General features: G+C 52.3%; 2 protein-coding genes across 4 annotated transcripts in view; one reads left to right on the forward strand and one right to left on the reverse strand.

Annotated features, from left to right (window-relative positions):
• MAU2 (MAU2 sister chromatid cohesion factor) overlaps positions 1 to 22,324 on the reverse strand; it is a 30,868-nt gene extending 8,544 nt beyond the window's left edge. Inside the window, exons 1-13 of one of the 2 annotated variants that reach the window (XM_028162170.2) lie at positions 22,029 to 22,324; positions 11,513 to 11,530; positions 11,077 to 11,142; positions 10,276 to 10,371; positions 8,681 to 8,775; positions 6,554 to 6,581; positions 6,030 to 6,185; positions 4,742 to 4,888; positions 4,564 to 4,654; positions 3,331 to 3,434; positions 2,664 to 2,741; positions 2,293 to 2,358; positions 861 to 944 (exon numbers count right to left, since the gene is read on the reverse strand). In XM_028162170.2, the coding sequence (XP_028017971.2) occupies positions 861 to 944; positions 2,293 to 2,358; positions 2,664 to 2,741; positions 3,331 to 3,434; positions 4,564 to 4,654; positions 4,742 to 4,888; positions 6,030 to 6,185; positions 6,554 to 6,581; positions 8,681 to 8,775; positions 10,276 to 10,371; positions 11,077 to 11,142; positions 11,513 to 11,530; positions 22,029 to 22,304 (1,305 nt within the window). In that variant the 5' untranslated portion in view covers positions 22,305 to 22,324. Of the gene's footprint in view, positions 1 to 857; positions 945 to 2,292; positions 2,359 to 2,663; positions 2,742 to 3,330; positions 3,435 to 4,563; positions 4,655 to 4,741; positions 4,889 to 6,029; positions 6,186 to 6,553; positions 6,582 to 8,680; positions 8,776 to 10,275; positions 10,372 to 11,076; positions 11,143 to 11,512; positions 11,531 to 22,028 lie in introns of both variants that reach the window. The other variant, XM_028162169.2, reaches the window with a different exon arrangement.
• Positions 22,325 to 22,636: 312 nt separating this feature from the next.
• The window catches only part of SUGP1 (SURP and G-patch domain containing 1), a 29,631-nt gene continuing 27,222 nt past the window's right edge, over positions 22,637 to 25,045 (forward strand). For both annotated transcript variants that reach the window (XM_007195424.2, XM_007195425.2), the window contains exons 1-2: positions 22,637 to 22,708; positions 24,402 to 24,573. In XM_007195424.2, coding sequence (XP_007195486.1) covers positions 22,675 to 22,708; positions 24,402 to 24,573 — 206 coding nt within the window. In that variant the 5' untranslated portion in view covers positions 22,637 to 22,674. The remainder of the gene's footprint in view (positions 22,709 to 24,401; positions 24,574 to 25,045) is intronic.

A 25,045-nucleotide genomic window follows, 5' to 3' on the forward strand; every position in this document is an offset into this window, starting at 1 on the left:
AGCGGGGGCTACTCTTCGTTGCGGTGTGTTGGCTTCTCATTGCTGTGGCTTCTCTTGTTGTGGAGCACAGGCTCTAGGCGCGTGGGCTCAGTAGCTGTGGCACACGGTCTCAGTTGCTCCGTGGCGTGTGGGATCTTCCCGGACCAGGGATTGAACCCACGTCCTCTGCATTGGCAGGCGGATTCTCAACCACTGTGCCACCAGCAAAGTCCTGCACTGGGCTTTCTACCCAAAGCATTCAAGCCAACCAATCACCTGGGAAGTCAGCTAGGCTTTTTGTAGCCAAGAGGTGATAGTGGCCTGAACTAAGAAATGAATGCCGCAGGGGTGGAGACAAGTGGCCGAATCTGAGATACTCTAGAGGGGTCAGGGCTGGGAGGGAATTGCAGGGATAAGGGGGTGTTGCAAGGGGAACCTGGTGGGAGGGACTTATCCTGCGAGGTCAAGCTCTGGCCCACCTCCCCGCCTCAGCAGGCTGGGGCACCAGAACAACGTAGAGACCTAGTGCAGACAACTGCCCAAGCTGTTGCTCCTCATAACTGAGCCATGAGGCCTTACCAACGTTCTAGAACAGACATCTCAGGGTAGAAGAAATTGGTTTTTTTTTTTCTGAGGGATTCAGTAAAGCTTGGCTCGTTTTCAGCAGGGAAAAGTGTTAACTGGCTGTGGGAACGTTTCTGTCCTAGACTTGGCCTTCCCCCAGCCATGCCTACGAATCGTTGCGTGGGACACCTTGTTGGGGGGCAAATACCCCAGGGCTACTGAGATTTGCTGGTACCCAGGACAACACTCCCCCCACGCTCCCCTCCAAGTAAGAGTTGAAACAAAGGATACCAAACATGAAGCATGTCACCTACTACCTCTTGGTGTCTATTTCCTTCCCGTATATACACACTCGCCAGATTGGTCACGATGAAGGCCCACAGCTCCTGGTGATTGGTGAGCTGGAATGGGAGACACAGGGCATTAGGGGGCTGGGCTGGGCACAGTCATGTCACATAGGGGCCGCTTGGCGGCATCAGAGCCACCCAAACGCTCCACAGTGGCTACCTTGGAATCTCCTTATTCTTTTCATTCCAAACACACACCCCTTGCCTCCTAAACCCAAGGACAACAAAACTGTTAGTTCTTTTCATTATAAAACAATCACCCACATTATGGGAAATTCCGGAAACAGAAAAGAAAAGCCAGCCACCCTGATCCTGCCCTCAGAACACACCACAGTTTGGTCTATTCTCTGCTGTCTCTCGGTCTGAGACCTGGCTGGACCTTCCCTCTACGCCACAGGCGGTAACCCCAGGACCCGTGTGCTGACACAGCAGAGGAGTACGCTGATCCTCGGGGAGGCAGGGACCCTGCCTGGAAGAAGCCGAAGCTGTTAGAGGCCAGAAATGCTTCTGACGGCTGGTGGTGGACAGACCCTGATCCCCAGTTCTTCTGGGGGGACAGGAACGGCCACGAGAGGGACCAAGCTGAGCGGGCTGAGCATTCCCAATGGGGCTGAGGGAGCGCAGCTGTGTAGGAGGCCGAGGGTGCCTGGGAAGCACAAACTCCACCTGGAGGCCCCTGGCAGGTGCCAAGGAGGTCCAGAGGGTCATCTGATCTGAGCAAAGATGCTCCAATATGTTTGTCATGGGACCGCAGGAACAGCGTGTGGTTGGGGGTCATGCGGGGTTTGGGCCCAATTCCTGGCTGCGCCACCCCCCCTCCCCTGGCCAGTGGGGAGGACTTCCTGGGACACACACCATCCGTCGGGAATTTTGATGTTGAACCAAAGAAGCAGCAGCCACTTGTGTAGGAAATGAGATGGGGAAGGAGGGTCCAAGAGACCTCCATAGGGCCGCGGGCAATGTGGGGTGGTCCTGGCACCACTGCAGTGAGCAGCACCAGCCGACCAGGGCCCAAAGTAGCTGTGACACAAGTCAACGCCACCTGGCGGGCTTTCAGGAAGACTGGGAATCGAGAGCGAAAGTGGCTGAACAGGCCATGGCACCAGCCCTGAGTTAGCCGGGGAAGCCCCACTGCAGGCTAGCCAGGAGTCCCCTTGCCCACAGCTATCCCTCATTAAGCTGTGCTGCCAGTGCTGGCCTTGTCTGCAGCTGAGCAGCACAAGACGTGACACAGAAAGCCCTGGATAAATGGTGTATCACTGTCACCGCTGGCATCAGGCTGAGTGCTGTGGAGTCACCCGCTGACCATGGTTTTGTATGGCTGTTGTCCTCATCACAGACCACGCCCGACTCCTTACTGAGAAGCACTGCCTGCCCCATAAAGCGAGGGCCGGCACCTTACCCGCAAAGCTGTGGTGAACTGGGCTTCAGCGTTGTCCATGCAGTTGACAGAGACACAATACAGGCCCTGGAAGAAGAAGATGCTGAGGGCTCAGAGCCACATGCAGCTTGCCCGGGCCTGCACAGCTGCACCCAGGCGAGCCTGACAAGTGACTCTACTGAGCTAGCTATATCTGAGCTTTACCCTGACAAACAGGGAGAAAGATAGCATGCTTAATTATTCCTGCCTCCCGGGACCTAAGTCAACTTGGACTTGATGACATGCTTGTCAGAGTGAAGTCCACTGGGAAGGTTCTGAATTCTGCCTGGGGTGGTGGTCACAGGGTTACTCGCAGGGATGGGGCTGGGGGCGGGCAGCCCTCATGCACTCACCAGCAGTGTATGTAGCTGTGCTGCGTGGTTGGAGAAGAGCCGGGGGGATTGCTGGCACAGCTGACAGACCTGGGAGATCTGCCGGGAGAGAGCATGTCTGACATCACTTGGCCTGTAATGTGGGACCCAGTGCCCTGGCAGCATTGAGGAGACCCCAAAGCCGGTGGGTGTGCCCATGTCCTGCCCAGTCTAACTTGGGCACAAAGTCCCAGCGGATGTGCCCATTGTGAGGATTAGGCACGGCCTTGACCTCTTTGAGGATGGTGACCCTTGTCCATTACCCGCCTTCTCCCTTTCCAACTTGTGTCTCAGCTGTACAGTACCTTCACCCTTATCAAGGCCCCCGTGCCCTTTCAGGAAGGTGGGCATAAGGGATTACGGATCACAGGGCAGGAGGAGTGCTAGAACTGCCGTCAGGGGACCCTAAAACCCCAGACCCCATGTTCCTTGGGCATGCCAACTTTTAGGTAAAAGCCTCTGATCAGTTGTGTCCACGCAGGGTCGTGGACTGCCAAGTTATAGTCATATAACAGATGACGTCCTGCTGACACGCACTGGCGACACATTTACATTCTCCCACATGACACCCTCCGAGACCCAGCAAACTCAAACCACTCTACCCCTCAGCCTTCCCACCCTGTGTGTGTGCAGCCCCCAGTGGCCTCACCTCCTGCAGAGCTGTGGCCTTGTGTCCTGTGACGAGCCTGCACATGATGATGTGCTCGAGCAGGATTACTTGGAAGGAGGACAGAATGGGGCTGCAGTCGAGCACTGGGGGTAAGAGGCAGGGATGAGCATTCGAAGCGTGGGTGGAGGAGACAACTGAGGAGACACTGACCCCTGCCTCCTAGGGGATTCGAGCCCTCCGGCCACACCGGCCCCTCAGCTACGTGGGTCTGAGCCCACTTGCTCCGCTGGACACTGGCCCAGCACCCAGTCTGTCACCTTGCTCGGTGCCCACAGCACCCTCAAGCGAGGGGGTGCATCTCCCTGTCTAGGTGAGGAAACAGGCTCATAGCAGGCTTTGGTGACCAGAGTATTGTAAGAACAAGAAATCCTGGAGGGATCTGTCTTCCATCCTCACCACACCCCGACCCAGCTGAGTGCTCAAGGGCACTCTGGACACAACACATTCTAGAAATGCTGAAGTTGTCTGGGAGACTGAGGCCACGGCGATAGGCCTCAGGCAACAGTGGGGGGACCCTAGCTTCTGGCTGCCCCAAGCGGCTGTCCTCACATTGGAACCAGACAGCACTTTCCCAACTCATCTGAAGGGAAAGAACCGCAGCCCCCGCGGGCATTGGTTCTCTGGCTCTAAGGCTCTTCCCCAGCAGCACTGACAAGGGCACAGGGAGTGAATGAGGTTAACAGGCGCACAAGCCAGCCAGGGATATGTGGGGCTCTGGGTTCCTACTAGTCAAAGGTCCTTGATCGCACAGGATGGATTAGTCAAGCATCCAGGAAGAACCCAGGGCCTCCAGAGGACCTGCTGCCAGTCAGTTCCAATCCCAACCTCACCCTGAACACAACCCACATCACGATACTGATAATAGACAGCAAAAGCAGCCACCGCCTGTTTCAATTGAGCACTGCCGCCCCAGCAGCCCCCAGTGGAGTCCCGCTAACCCTCATGGCTATCTTGCGCAGTGAGGGGGACAGGACAGAGACGGCACAACCACCCCACAACACAACCCCCTGGGGATCAAGGATCCAGTCCAGGCCTGGCCTGCTCTGCCCGAACCTGGATCGTCCCCATCTGCCAACTGGGGTAACAAGATCCATGGGGCAGGGACCCGTGCTGCAGTCTTTAAAGGTCCTTCAGGCCCAGCATAGGAGGTGGTGATCGGGCCGCCCACCAGGGGGCTACTTGACCCACTGAGCCCCACAGAGCCTGACTTACTCTTGAGCTTCTCCAGCTGCATGAGGGCCTTGTCTGTGTACTTCTGTGCCTTCTCTAGGTAGCCGGCTTGCATGGAGTGCATCACAGTCACCTGGTGACAAGATCAGATGGTGGTGGTCACTGGGGCCCTCTCCTCTCTCACCTGGGCCACCAGGCCCCGGCCCCTCCAGGGACTCACCAGGTAGACAAGCACGCACATGTGCTCCTTGGGCAGCCAGTGGAAGAGGTCAGCGGGGTTGCTGGGCAGGATCTCATCATCGTGCAGTGTGGAGATGGTCTGGATGCACTGCTGCAGCTGCTTCAGGCATGGCTTCACGCTCTTTACCTGCAGCAGGCAGACAGCAATGCACACCTGAGCACCCGTCTGCTCCTATCAGGTGCCAACCACCCTTAGGAGGCAGGTGCCCACAGTGGCAGCTAGCCAGGTCCTGCCTGCCCATCGGCCCCTCAGCCCTTCCTTTCCGGGAACTCCTACCACACCCACCACTTGCAGGAGACCCACCCCCCAAGATCGGTCAGCCAGCTTTCAAGGCACAGGGCAGGGCCAGGAAGGTCATCTGTGGGACTGAGGCTCCACCACCACCCAGCGCTGGGCACAACACCAAGGCCCGGGAAAGGCCTGTTCAAAGACCCTGCTCCAGCCACATTTTCTCCTTCCTGCAGTGACCTCAAGAGAGGAGGACACGGCTGGTTATCCTGGGAGGTGTGAAGTGGCCACTCGGAGTCCTGCAGGTGCCGTGGTTTATACAGACTGGCCTTTCTGCACCAGGAAGCCCCATCCCGAGGCCCTACAGGCCATCTCCACAGCCGTCAGCACCCTGTGAGAGTTTGCACTGTGCTCCTATGTGTTGACTGAAGTGCTCGGCCCAACAGGCAAAGGTTGGTGCATGTGGGGCAACCAGGAAGCATGACAGGGCGGGGAGGGTGCATGGGGCAGCACCCATCCAAAAGGCTGAGACATTCCCCCATGTACAGGTACAGCTGCTCCTCAACCATATGAGGGTTATGGGCTTTTTGTGTGTGTGCCTCAAACACAGCTGATTTTGTTAGTCCCTACTCAACTCCCACAAAGCTGTCATTAACTGGGGGGTGGTGGACAGACACTGCTTGAGCACCTGCTGTATGCCAGGCACCATGCCAGAATCCCCAGTGTATTTTCTTGGATTCCCCAAACTGCCCTCAAGGTCATTTGACCATTCACACACTGAGTAGATGTGTGTGAGGCCACAGCTATTCCCGCTATAAGGGCAGAAATGGGACAGACCCATTCCTGGAGTGCCCTCTGTCCACAGAGGTACAGTACTCATGCCAGAGCACAATAGGGCTGTGGGGGAATCGAGCCCCGAATGACAGACGTGCCCAGTGGTGAGGGACAGGAGGAAATTGCAGAGCTGATGTCTTAGCTTACAGGCCCACCCACCACCTGCCTGCTCCCCAGCAGCCCTCAGGTGAGAGGCACTACATACCTGCCCAGCATCCAAGTAGTGGGTCACCTGGAGCACCAGGAAGAAGACACGCAGAGACTCTTTCTGGATGGGGTTCCCTTGCCAGTTCTCAACTATCTGTCCACAGAGGGTCAGCAGTGGGTGGACTTCCTGCAACTTGCGCTCCATCAGCAATAGCTGGGGAGGGAGAGGTGCACGTGCTGGGAGACCCTCCTGGTACAAAGGACTGCCGCCCACCTGCCCACGCGCTGTGGGACTGCTGGCACCACGAAGAGAGGGTGCATAGCCGGGCTGGAACCCAGGTCTAGGCAGCTCCAACCCAGGCTGCTCTTCCATCAGCACAAATCCCACAGCCTGGAACCTGAATTTTACCTCTGAATCCAGCTGGGGGACACGGGCCTGCCCCTCGTGGCTGCCTGCCATGCGTGAGGGTCTGGGCGCCTGAGGGGCCACGACATGGCAAGCAGGCGAGGCTTTGGCAGACCTCGTGGGGACCCGGCCTCACATCCACCATACCAGCCCCAACCCATCCAGCCTCCACTTACCATCCCTTTGCTGAGCAGGAAGAGTGCCCTGGAAAAGAGAGGGGTAGTCAGGTCTGGGAGACTCAGGCACCCCCTGGGATGACTGCGCCGTCTCAACATTCACAGGAACCTAACGAGCCACCTCTGGGACAGTTAAATGGATGACAATGGACCCTGGCCAATTAGGTTTGTTTTATTTATAAGAGGGCTCTATTTTGTTCTATTCTATTTGTTTTTAGCTTTTTCCTGTTTAGACACTCATGTGGTTCAAAAGCTCAGAAAGCAGAAACACGTGCTCAGAAAGCACGGAGGGGCAGGGTACAGGACAGCACATCCACCATAACCTTACTCTCGCTGACACAGCAGATCACAGGTTCCACATCTGTGGACAGCACAGGGTGGGGCAAGGAGAGAAGGGGGGTAATTAGGCTCAGGTGCCCACACCGAAATCTGCACCTCACCGTGGCCCCTCTGTGCCCACACTTCCTTGCCTATAACCAGCCAAGCCCCCTCGGGCTCTCCTGAGGGTTAAGGGGATGAAACTCAGGAAGCCTAGGCATGTTAGCAGCCTCGCTGCCCACTGTCCCCACCCTCAAGGGTGGCGCGGCCAGGAGATTTCTACTGTCTTAAATCTTTCTGCACTTTCTAAACAAGCACGTACTGCTGTCATCAGCAAGAAAAATAATAAAATGAACACAGTAAAAGGTTTACGAGACTGCCAAAAGACAAAGGAGGGCAGCCCAGCCTCACCCCAGTGCCTAGGGGCTCCTCACGGCACTGGCGTTGGGACAGGCTTTTAGGATCGGCTGTTGGGCTGTCGTCAGTTTGTTCAACATCTAAGTCTTTGTCCCGCCAGTCTGTGCAGAGTCCCCATGTGCTGCAGCTGACACCCCGTCAAATGGGCATCGTTCCAGGTGAGTAGACTGAGGTGAAGGGGGTCCCCGTCACACAGTGAGAGATGTCTATACTCCCAGCCACCTCGCCATTCCTTGTTACCTCACAGCGTGGACACTCTAGGGTCTACTGTCTGACTGTTGAAATCTAAGGCCTAGAACTTCATGTCAAGGTTCCCATATTGTCACATCACTAGGCCATATCCCTGAGATCAGAAGTTCTGTGTCAGGCGACCTGTAGGCGCCATGCCCTAGTGAGGCCCACCCAGGTCACCCACCCACAGTGGTACAGAGGCCTGTTTGAGGACACCTGTGAGTGAACATGTGCAGTGTGTGGCCATCCCCATGCCCTGCAAGGCATGAGTGTCACCCTGAATCCAGTGACGGCCACAGCACGAGGAGGATAAGACGGGCCAGGAACACAGACCAGACTGTGCGACAGTATCCATCCCAGGGCAGGTTGGTCGAGGGATGACAGCCTGTGGGGAACTGTGTGGACCCCTGTGAGCACTTGCAAGTCCAGAGCTCAGAGAATGGAGTCAGGGACTGGTCTGTGCCATAACCCCACGGGACAAGCTTAGATTTTGTGTTTCCAGAATCCCAATGCACACAACAGAATAAGAGCACTGCTACCTGGAGTCTGGAATCCTACTACAGAGGATTCTTCTCTTTAGGGGAAAAAGAGACAGACTGGAGGCTCTCTTAGAGGGCACACAGTGAAGCACTGGTGGCCTCAGACCTCTGACCCCAACCCCAGGGCATTAGCCTCCAGGTAGTCTAAGCAGTTTCACGCATAACATGAACCTATGTCCCTTCTTTTACACAAATGTCCACTTACTCTGTCTCCTGTTATGTATCTAAAAACTCCTGGGTGTCCGCTGAGTGGGGACACTGGTTGCCAAGCATGCTGCCCACACTCTCTACAAGCACCACTCTTGCACTGCACCAGGAAGGGGATCAACCCAGAAAATCATACGAGCCCTTTTTACTTCAAGAGATACTAGAAACGTGCAAGTGCTGATGGTGCTGAGAATGCCAGCTGCCCCTCACCCTCACAGTCAACTCAACAACTTCTCACTTCATGAATCGATGGGGCAAAAGCATCTCGGTGCTGCCTTAATTTGCATGTCTCTTACTATGTATAAGGGTGGCCATCGTTTCATGCTGAAATGCCATTTCTATTTGTTGTCCAGGATCAAGATGGCCAAACTCTTTCCAAGTAAGAGGAGGAGGGGCCCAGGGAGAGGGTGCCTACCGTGTGTACTCAGATCCCACCACCCGGGCGTACTCGGCCCCCACACCCAGGAGGTCACAGGCTGACACCAGGTCCTTCTCAAGTGTGTGCAGTTGCTGAAAAGAAGAACGAACAATGACCCTCATTTCCAAACCACTTGCTTTACAGTACCTGACCTTATTGCTGGGGAGTTAAACTGAACCCCCCTACGTCAACAATATTGCCTCATGTCAGTTTTCAGCTAAATTAAGCATATTATCTCATCAACAGTGTTTGGGTACAGAACTCCACTTCGTTTATAGTGTACATCATCTAAGCTTAATGGTGCATACAGCCAGCAGTTAACACTCACAGGTGCAGACCCCTCCAGGGCTGTGCGAGTATGTCTGAATGCTTCCCAGGTCACTTTCAGAGGGTGGTCACTAGGGGAGCAGCCAGAGGAGCCTCAAACAAGGAGGGACTCTTTCAGGGGTAAGTACCTATGGGAGTTTCAAACCCAGAAGCCTTGACAGGCTGAAAGGCAGGGACACCTGTGGGGCCTTGGTTGAGATCTTGGGCTCCGTGCTCACAGCACAAACCAACTCTGTGACCTGAGGCAGGTGACTCACCGCCTGGCCTGCTTCCTCCTCTGCCAGCAGGCACAAAAGCACATGAAGGATAAAAGGAGGACAGTGCACGTGTAGGGCAGGAAAAAGCCTGGAGGGAAGGCAGGGGCCCAGGCTAGGTGAGCTCTTCTCAGCAGGGGACCCTCTGAGCCAAATCCTCCTGGCATTAAGGCTCCCCCAGGGAGCAGGGGACACTTGCAGCCCAGCACCCACTGTGTGTTCAGGCAGGTGATGGGGCTTATCATGGAGGGTGGGCGAGAGGTGGCCTGGTGGGTAGGCTGTGTCAGGGGCAGGAGAGGATAGAGGATGGCCAGTGCTGGGGAGGTGTGGGCAGAGCCCAGGATGAAGAGGCACTCCTCATGAAGGAGTCTACCCAGCCCCCGGCCTGCAGACTCCTCCACTGTAGCCAGGAAAACCCAGCTGAGAGAGCCTCTCACCACCCGAGCATCGCAGAGTGCAGGGACCAGGCACCACCTACATCTGAGGAGCTTAAGGGAGGTTGAGGGCAGAGGGGCTGTGTGGAGCCCAGGGTGAGGCTATACCCCAGCAGGCCCCAAAAGTGGGCTCTAGGAGAAAAGGCTTGACTCCAGCATTTGCTGCCCAATAGGCAGTCCCTTGGAATCTCTGCACAGCTCTCAGAAAACAGAGTGGACCTCTGGCAAGAAATGCTCCCTAAATTTTGATGAATGCAGGCCAAAGGGAGCAACAGGAGGGAGGGGAACATGAAGACTAGGCCCCAAGTCAGCTCCAGGGGAAGGACACTCCCACCAATCACCCCAGGTGCTGCTGAGTGAGAGGCCCACCCTGGGAGTACCGCCTCCTGGCGACAGTCTGGAGGGGACTTGTGAGCAGGTCAAAGAAACGTTCCTGTGTCCCCATCCGCTCAGTACAGCAGCCTGAGGAAGACCCGTGTGTCCCAGAGTCTGCTTATTTGTACTTGGGGCAGCTGTGCCCCAAGGTCACGGCCCCCAACAGGCACCCACGCATCTCGGCCAGGCCCGCAGTACTCACAGCAAGCTGGAAGAGCAGGCGGCAGTGCCAGTATGGGGTCTGCTGTGAGATCTGGATTGCTTTCCGCAGCAGTGGCTTTGCTGCATCAACGGAATTCTGAAAGGAAACAGTGAAGTTTGGGGAGGAAAAAACAAGGTGGATTCCTTATGCAGCAGCTGCGGAGCCAGAAGGCCATTTCTGTTCACACTTACCAAAGGATTTGTGGGTTGCCAATGTGCTTGATTAAAGAAGTAAAGATATTTTATTAGACTCACTGGCTGGGAAGTTTTTGCATCGACCTTAAAATAACTCCCCACTCAACTAAACTGAAACTAGCTTTAGTTCAAAATCCTGAACAGTCAAATTGATAACAATTGCTGTCTTTCCTGTTCTGCAACTAGAGAGAGGGGCCAGGGGCGTGAAAAGGGGTCACTGCTCAAAGCTGGGAAAGGCAATTTTCAGCTACACCTGACGTCAGGAACCAGCTTAAGGTAAACTATATAAACTTGTTCAGGAACTAATCATCTTTAGCCTAGGAATCATCTTTAGCCTAAGTTTAAACTATATAAACTTGTTCAGGAACTAATCATCTTTAGCCTAGGAACAAGGCTGTTTTCCAACAGTCCTCGGTAGAAAAAGATTCTGCTAGCTTTTGTTAGCAAGTGATCACCCATGGCTGCCCCATGCCAGGCGTGGGAGATAAGAAAATTAAGAGAAGTCTTAAAAGCCAGAAGGGAATCCACTCCTGAGAGTCCCAGTTTGCCACTGTGCTTTGCTACAGGGAGAGGGAGTTTGCTTTCAGAAACCTTCATATGTTCTTACCTCTTGACAGTATAATTCAGACAAAAGACTTGCTGCTTCAAATTTAACATCTTCAAACTGCGGGATCTAATGACGTCCAGTTAAGGAAGTAGAGACACTGCAAAATGGTCAGTTTAAAAGGGCCACAGCTCAGCGTTCTTACACTGCAGAGGCTGGCCGGACGGGCGTATCCCCACCCGCTCTAAAACCCCAAGTTCACATATTCCCCCAGTAATCCCTGAGCTTGCTGCTGGCTGGGTGTGGAGCTAGAGGCTGGGGCATGAAGAGGAGCACAGCACCCAGGGAGAAGCTACTGGTCTGAAGGGATGCTTCAGGTAATCTGTGGGGCAAAGCCCAAACCCAAGGTGTGCATTATAGGTAGGATTCAAGTTTATACCACATTTTTTTTATTTAGAAAGAGTTTTCCTTAAAGGGAACAGTACCAAGAAAAGGATACTTGCTGTGATATCAACCACTGAAAGAGAAAGAAAAAAGGATTAATTCTCAGCCATACACTTTGCACATGCTTAACTGGCTCCACTTTGGGGTTTACACAGGTTGTCTTATCACCAAAGGCTGCAGGTGTTCAGTTAAGTGGGAAGATGGCCTGCTCAGCCTAAGAGGGTGGGCTTGCTTTTCCTCTAATCCAGCAACTAGGGCGTGTCTGGGGGAAAGGGAATATGAACTTGCTCCCCCACTCACGGGCTTCCCGTCCTGCCAGGCTCCTGAGTCAGAACTGGAGCCCTCTCCCACTACAGCAGCAATGCTTCACAAGGGGAAGGAGCACAGAGGGGCCACCACATGCCATTCACTGTAGTACGCCAATAGCAAATCATGACATGAGGAATTAATTACAATTAGAGAGTAGGTCTGTGGGTGTCAGTCCTTCCTGGAGAAGTGACATTTAAAAGATGTTTGGAAATAAGCAAAGTTAGCCTCAGAGGGGAGGGAAGAGTACTCCAGGAAGGACTGGTGTGGGCAGCACCTGGCCAGGGGAAGCAGGGATGATTCTGAGTTCTGAGCTCACCATCCCTCTCTGCTAGTACACTGGCTGCGACGTGGTTCAGACAACGACATGCTCCCACTTGGCCTTAACTGTGCCCTGGAGTTTCACATTCCAACAGGAGGCGGTGAGGTCCCAGGACAGTCCACCACACTGACCACAAGTCTGTCAGACCATCAAGGACTCAAGCATATACCTGACGCTGTTCCTGCTGACCCACTCGTCCTGCAAACATTCTCAGAGCCTCAGCGGTTGCTGAAAGGCAGATCCAGAGCCCAACAGAAGACTCTTACTTGCCATGCTCTGTGGGAGAACAGTGTGTGTGGTGTGTGTGTGGGGGGGGTGGGTATGTGTGTACGCACGTGCATGTGGAGGGAGGTGGTGGGGGTTGGGGTGTCTGGGGCTGGGCCTTGAAGGATGAGGATGTAGGTATGGGTGGCCATACCTACAGGGACAGGCAAAGAAGGAAGAGGAGGTGCTCCAGGCAAAGAAGAGCAGAGGGCCAGGGAGGTGAGGCTGGAAGGCGCATTTGGTCTCTGTGCCACTCATGTGACTGTGGGTAAGAATGCCCTGATGTCACCCCTGGAGCCTGACCCAGTCAGAGGCATAAAACAAAAGCACCTAATCAGATGCAAGCTTTAAGAGCATCTTAGATGCAGCAAAAGATGCAGAGGGAGGGGGAGGAGAAAGAGGAGCCAGAGGCTGAAGGCCCATGGGTCTGTTGGCCGCCAGGGAGAAAGGCCAGTGACGCCAGCGGGACAGCCTTGGAGCTCGAGATGTCTCTGGGGCTGAGTGGTGGCCAGGGAAGTCACCAAAGAGGCTGGGGAAGACTTGGAGCGGGTCTGGAGACCAGCTGCCTGAGAGACACAGGTGGGCCAGGAGGGGGAGCTATGGGAGTAGAGGAGAGGGATAGAACAGAGAGAAAGAGGGAACGTGGAGAGCCACCAGGCTCCTGTGTCTGTCACACACACATACAAGTGCACATGCACATAGAGCCCAGGCAAAAGGCACTCTGCAGTCAGCCCGGGTGTCCCCTCCCAAGGCCCCCCTGCAACAGCGTCAGGAGGAGCTGAGGGTCCCAAGAGGGACAGGGCCAGTGCCTGCTGCCAGGAGTGTGGCCCCAAGTGAGGCTCCTTGGCTGAAGGCCATCTACATGGACAGTGGGGACAGGCCTAGCTCCAGCCTCGTGTGATGTCACGAAGCTGGTAAACACAGAAGTAGGGGCCTGCTTTCTACTCCTCCTCACTAGGAAGGGCAGTCGAGCAAGAGACACTCCTGAAGGCCACCAACTGGGAGGAGGGACAAGACACCGTGTAGAAAACTCTGTGACTAAAAAGCTGGGTTAGGGACATGCTAAGACCTGCTCCAACCTCGAGATTCTGTAGTTCCATGACTTAATCTCCACATGCAAGACATATCTCAGGCAAGGCCTCCATACTCAAGGGGAGCCCTTTAGAGAGAGTACAGGGCGGATAAAGACACACATGAGAAGCATTTGCCTTCCACTCGGAGCACCGTGTGGCTTGCTCTCAACAACCCAGCCTGGTAGCCAAGGCGGAGTGGGCTCAGTAAACCCATCACCTACAGCTGAGTTTCCAAGTCAAGCTTGGCCATGCCTCAGGACCTGGCGTAAAGCTGACTACATCTGTGTGTCACTGCCCCCCAACAGAGGTGAAGAGGGCAACAAGAGGCGAAACTCCTCCAGTGGGGCGAAGAAGCCTTCCTTATGAGTCTGTGGCCCAGGGATGCTCTCCCCACTGCACAAGGCATACTCCAAATTCACGTGAGGACAGTCCACAGAAGTATGTCCATGGTAGGCAGACTGTGAGGGGACACAGCCAGTTGCCTACTGCCAGGGGAGGGCCCCACTATGCCAACTTCTCCAGCGCCTTGGCCTTTGCTGCTGGGCCCAGGCCCACATGGGCCCATCAAGTGTCTCTTCATTTGGGGCTTTTGTGTGGTTAACATCTATTCAGTAGACATTTGGGCTGGACCCCACTGACATCTCTTTTCTGTAAGTCAGATGTGTCTGTTAATGATCAGTTTCTGTCTCTGACAGTTCTCTCTGTTTTCTGACCTGAGGGCTGGAGAAAGAGCATCACATCCCCCTGGGGCCTTTAGTGACTACGGGGAGAGCTGGAAAGTAACATGTCCAAAGTTTTAAGACTCAAACCTTCTGGAAGGCCTTGTCTGTCAGTGTGAGAGGCTGTCAGGAGCGCTGCTCTAGGGGCCAGAGGACAAAGTTTGAGGTGTGGACCCACATGGGAGTTAGCAACACTCCAGCTCCTGGAGGAGCTGGATCCTAGTGGTCCTTAGCATCCATTTCCCAGAGCCATGACCTGCCACCATTCTCTCATGCATGCACTGTGGGCCACCACCCCCCAACACACACACAAATTGGGGATGTTGGATAAAGCCCCATAATGTGCCTCATCATGATTCTGTGTCCCCAGTGCCTAGAATGGGTTGACACACGGGAGGCTCTAAGGAAACATTTGTTGCACGAATGATGACTTTATCTATCATCACAAGGAAATGAGGGCTTCCTCATGCACAAATGGCCACAGAACTGAGGCTTATGCCTTTTTTTTTTTTTTGGCTGCACTGGGTCTTCGTTGCTGCACGCGGGCTTTCTCTAGTTACAGCAAGTGGGGGCTACTCTTCGTTGTGGTGTGTGGGCTTCTTATTGTGGTGGTTTCTCTTGTTGCAGAGCACGGACTCTAGGCGCTCGGGCTTCAACAGTTGCAGCACATGGGCTCAGTAGTTGTGGCTCACGGGCTTAGTTGCTCTGTGGCATGTGCAATCTTCCTGGACCAGGGATAGAACCTGTGTCCCCTACATTGGCAGGCGGATTCCCAACCACTGCGCCACCAGGGAAGCCCAGGCTTATGCCTTTTAAACACAAAATTCTAATTCCTAAGTGGCATCAGACATCTCTTTGTCTTTAAACGTCACTGTTTCTTGCTCAGGTATCAGTGTCAGTGACCCCTGAGCCGTCCCCGAGATGACCCATTTCTGAAGCTGTAGGACTAGCTCATGTCAAGTTGAGCCAGTCACTTCCCCAGGATTGTCAGTCAGAAGCCAATCAAATCACTTGGCTTTTGGACCTTTTTTAACACTTGCAACATAAATTCATAATCAGAAATCTAGATATTAGAAAATACGTCCATCTCACAAATTACCCAAGGTTGCTACCTCAATCTATGTTTTACTTTGTAACATTAAAATACAGCTTTTATGTCTTCTTCCTGTCATGGGAAAGCAGCCAAAGTGAGAGTCCCGTCACTGCCAGGAAGCCTGCAGGTGTGAGGCAGAGGTGTGGATGACCCTACCAGAAGCCTCTGGGGTCACCTTGGGGTTCTCAGGAAAAGCAAGGGTCACCACAGGGCTAGCACGCACCCTGAGGGGTGGAAGGGCTGGGATCAGCACACTTCTCATTCCTAGGGCATTCAGTTCAGGGCTGAGTGTTTCAAGCCTTCTTGTACCTCATAACCAAGGTAACTTTTTCTTAAAAATCAGGTTTTTTTAAGTCACCAAAATGTGTAGAAATAGTTATCAACTGCAACTCCTCTGGGATGGAAGCACAACATTCAGGAGCCAGCCTTGCCTCTCTCTGCCATGTGACCATGGCTACAAGCAGCCCGGTCAGTACTGTCATCGGCAAGTCGGAAGTGGTCTCTACCTAGTGGGTCTGGTGAGGATCCAAAGAGACAGTGCTCCAAGAACCATGAACGCAGGGCCTGGCATGTGGAAGGCACCAAGAATACTATATTAATTCCCAGGCAGGAACCGGAGAAGTAGGGGTTGCAGGGGAGACAGGGGGCAAGTTGGAAGAATCATGAAGTAAAGGTTCCTAAACACATTTTACTTCCTGAAGTCAGATGAGACTCAGAGAATGAGTGAAGAAAATGGAACTGCAAACAGGAGGAAGCACAGATACTCTTCCATGAAAATGCTTAATACCAAGTTCTGCAAATGCAGCTTCTGTACCAGGTTCTGCTCCCAGCTGATGTAGCATGGAATTTACCAGGACACAGCCGTGATCCTAAAGGATGAAAGATGTGCTCCATCTGTGCCTGATGATGAAAGGCCCAGAATTGAGCCCTTTCAGGCCTTAAAATAAGAAAGGGAAGCTTTTAATCACTTGCTGGGAAGGTAGCCATAGACGCTCGGGCTAAACCTGCAAGCACCATTAAGGAGTGTCTGACTGGCAGTTTGGAGCTGCTTTCTAAGTCAGACGAACAACCACTAAAAAGTAGCCCCATTGCAAACACACAGAGAAAGCAAACATGGCATCAACACAGATGCTGCAGTCACAAAAGACCACTGTCCAAAGAATGACTGCCTGGCTTATACCAAATAATGAACAATCCATTCCAGAGAAGTAGCATTTATTCCTCTGTGGCTTTCAAATCAGCAAAATCTAAGGATGATGATGCACTTTCCAGATAAATTAAGAAAGTTAAGGGGGAAATAAATACACATCTAAGTACAGATATAAAGATTCTCAGTTCCACAGTGGAAGCACAAATGACTGAAATGGAACTGTTTGAAAAACAGTAAAATATAAAAGAAGACTGAAAATTTACACAGGAATAGTATGTAGCAAGAGGAAAGACAACAAGGCAAAAATGAAATGAAAAAGAACACAATCTGACAAAACCTGTAGAAATAGCTTCACAAAGTATCTAGCCAAGAGATTTCTATGTAAAGCGACATTCCTTATAATCATGAATGATTTAGTCAGAGTCACAAAGGAGTCAAGAATTCTGTTGAGGGGACTTCCCTGGTGGTGCAGTGATTAAGAATCTGCCTGCCAATGCAGGGGACATGGGCTCGAGTCCTGGTCCGGGAAGATCCCACATGCTGTGGAGCAACTAAGCCCATGTGCCACAACTACTGAGCCTGCGAGCCACAACTACTGAAGCCCGCGTGCCTAGAGCCTGTGCTCCACAAGACAAGCCACTGCAGTGAGAAGCCCTTGCACCGCAACAAGAGTAGCCCCCACTCGCCGCAACTAGAGAAAGCCCGTGTGTAGCAATGAAGACCTGACACAATCAAAAATAAATAAATTAAAAAAAAAAAAAAAAGAATTCTGTAGATACATCCACATCCCTGCCAAAACCATAAGCAAAAAGAGAAGGCTCTCTGGTGAAGTGTCTTGTCATGTACCGTAACAGTTACAGGACCTGCTGAATAGATCCAGGGAATGAGGCAGCCAGCAGGTACTCCGAAGGCCTGCAGAGGCAGGTACGACTGAGAGACCAATGGCTGCAACTTGGATAAAGCTGCTGAGGAAAGGGAGAAATACCCTCCATCCCTCTGATGGGAACCCTTAACAAACGAACTGATGAAGCAGATGGGTGAGTATATTACACATTCCTTCTGGAAAGCTTACAAATACAGTTGAGGAAACAGAAATAATAATCTACCCTTATATATATAAAAAGTGATTACAAACGAGGTTACGGTCTCTCATAGGAAAAGCAAAAGATGATGAAAATAATAGTTAAGGAAGATGAATGTAATACTAAATTCAGAGGTCAATTAAAAGTTTTACCTTATAGCACTTATATGATTCTTTACCTAGTAAAGAATGAAAGGAAAGGAAAGGAAAGAATAAAAGTTGACAGCTCCCTGATTTGGAAAAAATGCACAACTAATAAAGAATGAAGTTTAAAAAAAGCATGCTTGCATTGCAACACAAAAGGAGATGAGAAACAACGAAAGAAGGAAAACATTACAGAGAATGGCACTTCAACTGAAATCTGAACAAACTTTCATGTGGGGATGCACCTGACAGAAAGAAAGGTATTTCCAGGTGTAACGACAGTGCGACCTACGGAGGGTACCCTGTGGCTCTATGGAAGACCCCACAAGATTTAGGGTTCTGTAAAATCGAGGGAAAACTCTCCACAATGACAAGGATTTAAATTATGGGTCCAAAAGCCAAGCAGCTACAAGGAAGCAATCTGAGGCATGGCTGCTTCTCCTTGACAGCACTGAGTGGGCAAAATATGATAAGGACAATATACACAGTGACTGGACTTCCCTGGTGGTGCAGTGGTTAAGAATCCACCTGCCAATGCAGGGGACACAGGTTCGAGCCCTGGTCCGGGAAGATCCCACATGCTGCAGAGCAACTAAGTTCGTGGGCCACAACTATTGAAGCCCGTGTACCGAGAGCCCATGCTCCGCAACAAGAGAAGCCACTGTAATGAGAAGCCCGTGCACTGCAATGAAGAGGAGCCCCCGCTCACCACAACTAGAGAAAGCCTGCGTACAGCAATGAAGACCCAACGCAGCCAAAGATAATTAAATAAGTTTATAAAAAAAAAAATATATACAGTGACTATGAAACACTGCTAGAAACAGGCTAAATGGAAAGGAAAAAGTAAAACTGTCACTGTTTGCACATGACATGATACCATATACAGAAAATCCTAGAAATGTCACCAAAAAATATAACTTATAAATGAATTCAGTAAAGTTGCAGGATATAAAATTAATATACAGAAATCTGTTGTGTTTCCATACACTAATAACGAAATATCAGAAAAAGAAATTAAGAAAACAATCCCATTTACAACTGTATCAAAAAGAATAAAGTAGCTAAGAATAAATCTAACCAAGGAAGTAAAAGCCTTATACTCTGAAAACTCTAAGACATCAACGAAAGAAAATGAAGACTACAGAAATGAATGGAAGCTATACTGTGCTCATGGATTGGGAGAATTAATATTGTTAAAATGACCAACCTACACAAGGCAATCTGCAGATCCAATCCCTCTCAAAATACCAATGGTATTTTTCACAGAACTAGAACAAATAATTCTAAAAATATTATGAAAACACAAAGGACCCTGAGTAGCCAAAGCAATCTTGAGAAAAAACAACAAAGCTGGAGGTATCATGCTCCCTGATTTCAAACTATGCTACAAACCTACAGCAATAAAAACAGTATGGTAATGGCACAAAAACAGACACATAGATCAATGGGGGAGAATAGACAGCCCAGAAATAAACCCATACTTATATACAGCCGATTAATCTACAACAAAAGAGGCAAGAATACATAATGGGGAAAAGACAGCCTCTTCAACAAATGGTGTTGGGGGACTTCCCTGGTGGTCCAGTAGTTAAGAATCAGCCTTCCAATGCAGGGTACGTGGATTCGATCCCTGGTCGGGGAACTAAGATCCCACGTGTTGCGGGGCAACTGAGCCCGTGCACCACAGCTAGAGAGCCCATGCGCTCTGGAGCCTGTGCGCCACAACTACAGAGCCCACGCACCACAACAACAGAGCCCGCACGTCACAACTACTGAGCCCACGTGCCACAACTAGAGAAAGACCCAATGCAGCCAAAAATATATTAATTAAATAAATTTTTTTTAAAAAACCCACGATATTTCAAATAAAAAAAAGAAAAGAAAAAAGAAACAGGCTGAATGGCCTGAAGACAAGGGAAAGGAGGTGGCAGGATTTGTTGTTAACTGAGAGAAGGGAGAGCTTCAGAACCAGCACATCCACTAAAGACACTGGGCCGTGAGACCAGGGCAATCACAGCCTCCACCCTTCCCACACCCAAGGAAGCTTGACACTTCATTTGATCTCAGCCTCATCACTGCTCAGCAGAGACCCTGATATCAACCAGTCACCGACAGCTCAGGCACTCCTAGGGATTGACCTGAAACCTTGAGCGGTTCTCAAGGCTTGCTCCCCCACCTCATTCAGGCCTCTGTTCAAATGTCACTCCCACAAATAGAGACTCCCTCATTACCTCTGCTAAAAATAGCTGTCAACTCCAACCTTCACCCTGGTTTTCATGGTTCTTCTATAGCTGCCTAACCTTTTACTATATATTCATTGTTTGTCTCCCTCACAAAAACATAAGCTTCTGTGGGCAGGGACTGCTTTAGTCACTGTTGATCCCCAGCACCTAGAATAGGGCTTGGCACCCAGTGTCAGCTGATTAAATATCTGCTGAATGAATAAAAGAAAAGAACTTCACAAAAACAACGACTTGGACTTCCCTGGTGGCGCAGTGGTTAAGAATCTGCCTGCCAATGTAGGGGACGCGGGTTCAAGCCCTGGTCCGGAAAGATCCCACATGCTGCGGAGCAACTAAGCCCGTGCGCCACAACTACTGAGCCTGCGAGCCACAACTATTGAGCCCGTGTGCCACAACTACTGAAGCCCATGCGCCTAGAGCCCGTGCTCTGCAACAAGAGAAGACACCGCAATGAGAAGCCCGTGCACCGTAACAAAGAGTAGCCCCCGCACACTGCACCTAGAGAAAGACCGCGACACCAACGAAGGCCCAACGCAGCCATAAATAAATAAATAAATTAATTAATTAAAACAAAACCCCATGACTTATGGTCTTGGCATGGACCCTGACGATCTTGACCCTAGATTTTTTGTTGTTGTTGTAAATTTACTTATTATTATTATTATTTTTTTAAAATTTTTGGTTGTGTTGGGTCTTCGTTGCTGCGCACGGGCTTTCTCTGGTTGCGGCGAGAGGGGGCTACTCTTCATTGTGGTGCGCGGGCTTCTCATTGCAGTGGCTTCTCTTGTTGCGGAGCACGGGCTCTAGGTGCGCAGGCTTCAGTAGTTGTGGTGCGGGAGCTCTAGAGCACAGGCTCAGTAGTTGTGGCGCACGGGCTTCGTTGCTCCACAGCATGTGGGATCTTCCTGGACCAGGGCTCGAACCCGTGTTCCCTGCATTGGCAGGCGGATTCTTAACCACGGCGCCACCAGGGAAGCCCTTGAGCCTAGGTTTGAGCTCAGTTTTGTTAATAAGTTGCTGTGTGGCTTTGGGCAAATCACTTTACCTCTCTGGGCCCATACTGCCTCACTCCTAAAACAAGGAAGTGGATCAAGAAAGAACTAAAGCCCCCTTCCAACTCTTTACAGTCTGCAAAACAAAGATCTGATTATCCTACCAAAGGCAATTTGTTACTAGCCACCGGTGGGTTCAGATTTACCTCAGATCAACACATTTTTAAAATCGAAGTTGATTGTATTCAAGAAGTCTCTCCTCTAAGCAGAATAAAGCTGGGTAAATGGCAAATGGAGACACCGTATGACAGGAGCGCAGTGTTGCTGTGCGTAGAAACAACTGCACAGCCAGAAGGGGCAGAATGATGGCCACTTTCCCACATTCTTTGAGGCACCAAGATCCCACAGGTCAACATGGGAAGATAGGGCCTGCCCTCTGAAGGGGATGGATGAGTGGATGGTGGGAGGAAGAGAAGTCACAGGTAGATACGGAGAAAGCAGGAGCCCTGAGCCCTGGAATCCAAACACCCCCCACCCCCCGCCCCAGTTCTGCCTTTTACAGGACCTCAAGCGACTGCCTCCAGGCTCTGGGCCTCTGCCTCTCACCTATGACTCCCCTCATCACTGATGGGGGCACAGTACCCTCCAGACCCTTCTCAGACTTCCGTGTTCTGGGAGAGGATGCCTTCCGAGATTTCCTCAGAAACCGAACTTCAGATTCTTAAGGGATGCTTGGACTGTTACCTGGACACTCCCCTATGCCCGAATCATTTAAGAAGGGAGCGTTCAGGCTGATGCTCCCGGGGCTAAGCCCTGAGGACCTAGAAGCTGCAGGACTCACTGGCCGATCTGGGGGCGTCCCCAGAGATGCCAAAAGGTGACATCTTGCTGCAAACCTGAAGAATCTGGAGACCCTGTTGCTCCTGAAAGAGGCAACTCTCGGAGTACCCGGAGCGGAGTCCTAGGCCTCTGCCTGTCACCAGAAACATTAAGTACGGTACGGGGCGAGTTCCCTCGGGTCCCGAGAGGCTCACGTCTTCGGGGTCTTGCTGCTGGTGCGGAAGTCACGCCCCAGGTCCCGGAGGACCGGCGCCGGCGGCCCCCGCCCGCCAGGGTCGCGACCCGTCAGCCCAAGCTCGGAAAAGAGCCCGCGCCTCCACCCTCGCGGCCCGGCCCGCGCTCACCGCCTTCTCCAGGTGGCTGCGCGCCTGCTCGCTGTTCTTGGTGTGGTGGTAGAGCACGGAGCCGAGCTGCAGGTGTGTTCGGGCCTCAATGCGCTGCGGCGGCTTGAAGGGGAACACGGCCTGCAAGCAGTGCACACACAGGCGGATTTTGGGCGGGCTGGAAGTGCGGAAGTGTTCGGCAAAGCCCAGGAGCGCCAGGTACCACGACTCAGCCGCCTCGGCCTGCGCTGCCTGGGCCGCCGCCGCCTGAGCCGCCGCCGCCGCCTGAGCCGCCATTTTGGCCTCCACAACAACAAGCTGCCGCCACAAGGAGGCGGAAGCAGGCGCGCGGGGCGGGGCCGGGAGCGCCTCGCGTTTCTCGCGAGAGCTGCAGTACAAAGCATCCTGGAATATGTAGTTTGTATTTGGAGTGGCCGCGGCTCCGGGAAGGTCTGAGAAAAGGCGACACCCTCTGGTCCGCGGGACTGTGACCGGAGATTTCCGATGGGCTGAGGTTTGCAGTCCTGGGGTGAAGACCCCAGGTGTCCAAGCAATGGCGGGGCGTGGCTTGCCGACGCGGACTACATCTCCCATCAGGCCATGCGTACTATAACAAGCGCCCCCCGCCCCCCTCGCCCCCGGTGGCTCCGGAGCATTGTGGGATTGGATGAGTCTCAAGATGGACAACCGGGATGTTGCAGGTAACAGCCCCCGCCTCTCCGCAAGCGTCTGCCTGGGTCTTCGGGCTACGCGTCCTTGCTTCGCCCTACCGTCGGGCCTGCCTCAACCCGCCGGCCCTTAGCCTCAGCCTCCCGGTGGCTGGAAGAGGCGGCTTCTGCACCACCCCCGTCTCTCGAGACCCCAGACCCAGTTACCCCGCCCCCGCCCCCCCCCCCCCCGTTGGTTTGCTGAGGACGGCAGGCTTTCCTTAAAGGCCGCCACCGGGATCTGCCCTGCGCCTGCTTTCCGAAATAACCGCCTTCAGGGGTGCTCTGAGCTCCGCTCCCCGAGCCAGTAGCAACCTTGGGCTGTCCTGCGCCTCTCTCTTCGTGGCAGCTCCTGACTGGCCTGTATCCCGCTTTCTGGAAAAGCTGTTTTTCTGAACTGCACTCGGCTTCCCTGTACACATTTTCCTGGGTCTTTAGAGCCCCTACTTTACCACAAGCCTTATTCTTTACCCCCGCCAGCCCTAGCACCCCCCCCCCCAGACTGGGATACATTGAGGAAATATTCATTGTGTGCTAGGCACAGTGCTAGTTGCTGAGGATGTAGTGGTAACCAAAACGGGGCCATGCCTTCCTGAAGGCTACTTTCTACTGGGGCATCACAATGCATAAAAAAGGAAATATTTACAGAGAGTGAGTTATAATGATATGAGAGAGTGGAGGTGCAGGTTGCTGATATTGGGTGCTCAAGGAAAGCCTTTTTGACTAGAAGATATTTGAGATGAGAAGATGCCAACTATTGGAAGGCCTGGAAGGCAGAGCCTTCTATGCAGAGGGGGGCAGCAAGTGCAAAGGCCTTGAGAGCTTATCATTTTGAAGAATGTCAGGGATGAAGTGGAAGTGGGGAGGGGAGCCATCTCTGGCAGGGTCTTGAAAATCGGCTTTCAGAATTTGGATTTTATTTTGAGTCCCATGGGGAACGTTCGAGGTGTCTTCTCCATCTCCACAGCTACCACCCTTGTCTGAAGACACCATCATCTTTTGCTTGGAGCCAGTAAGCCTCCTCGTTGGTCTCCTTGCTGCCTATGCACTCTGTCCAATCAGTAGACAGAATGATCTTAAAAATAAAAATGCCAGTTGGATCTTATCGGCTGAATACTCACCTGTCACTTCCTAAAACCCTTTAAGTAAAACTCAGACTCCCTATCTTGCCCTACCCCCACTAGCCCCACCCCTGGAACCACCTGCTCTGACCACATTGGACCCCTGCTTCTTACTCTGCCCAGATCACTCCCCATGTGGCTTTTCAGGAAGCCACCTCTTTATCTTTCTGGTTTTAGCTTAAATGTCCCCTTTTTTAATGGTTATTTTCTGGCTGCCCTAGCTGTACAGGTGGTCCTCTGTTACGCCTTCTCATCTTTTTTTTTGTTTCCAGCAGAGAGCTCTTATCATGATTTTGCAACTACTTTTTTGTTACAAGTCTTTTGTCTCCTCAGCCAGAGGTGAATCCCACATGGGCAGAGGGCCCTTCTGTCTTGATTAGCACCAAGTACAGCATCTGGTGCATAACTCAGTAAATGTTTGCTAAATAAATGAAGGAACAGATGTGTGAATGTCAATCTGAATGTCAGTTGCTGCAGGCGGCAGCATCTGGGCTGCTCCCATAGCAGCCACTGGGAATGTTTTTGGAGCAAAGGTGATTTCTGATGTACTTCTTTTCCCTCCCCAGGAAAGGCTAACCGGTGGTTTGGGGTTGCTCCTTCCAAGTCTGGAAAAATGAACATGAACATCCTTCACCAGGAGGAGCTCATTGCTCAGAAGAAACGGGAAATTGAAGCCAAGATGGAGCAGAAAGCCAAGCAGAATCAGGTGGCCAGCCCTCAGCCCCGGCATCCTGGCGAGTAAGTCTACCCTGAGGCTGGATTAGGGTCTTCGAGGGTCACCAACAGAGGGTTTTGCTTGCGAGAGTAGTCGAGGTGTTTCTGCATCTAGCCACAGCCTGATGGTGCAAGGAGGAACGCAGGTGCACTTTCAGGAGGCTGTGTGGCAGGACAGAAACAAGGGGTGTATGGGAGCCCAGAGGATGGCTGCCAACTCTTTCACTCAGTGGTTATTTACCGCTGACCAGTTGTGGGCCAGTGGCCAAGAATACTGCACGGAGCAAAAACCCAGATTCCATCTCTGCCTTTATGGGGCTCACAGTCTATTTGTGAGGGGGGGTCCCAGTTATACCCCTAGAGCTCTGGTAGGTAACATGAGGCAGTGTGCTCCCAGATGCAGCAGCTGCCATAGGGATGCAGAAGAGGCTCTGCATTCTGAAGGCCCCAGGCAGAGCCAGCCCTTTGAGGAAGCAGGAAAGGACTGCAAAGGGCA

Source organism: Balaenoptera acutorostrata, chromosome 2 (assembly GCF_949987535.1).
Source record: "Balaenoptera acutorostrata chromosome 2, mBalAcu1.1, whole genome shotgun sequence".
In the NCBI taxonomy this organism is placed as follows: domain Eukaryota; kingdom Metazoa; phylum Chordata; class Mammalia; order Artiodactyla; family Balaenopteridae; genus Balaenoptera; species Balaenoptera acutorostrata.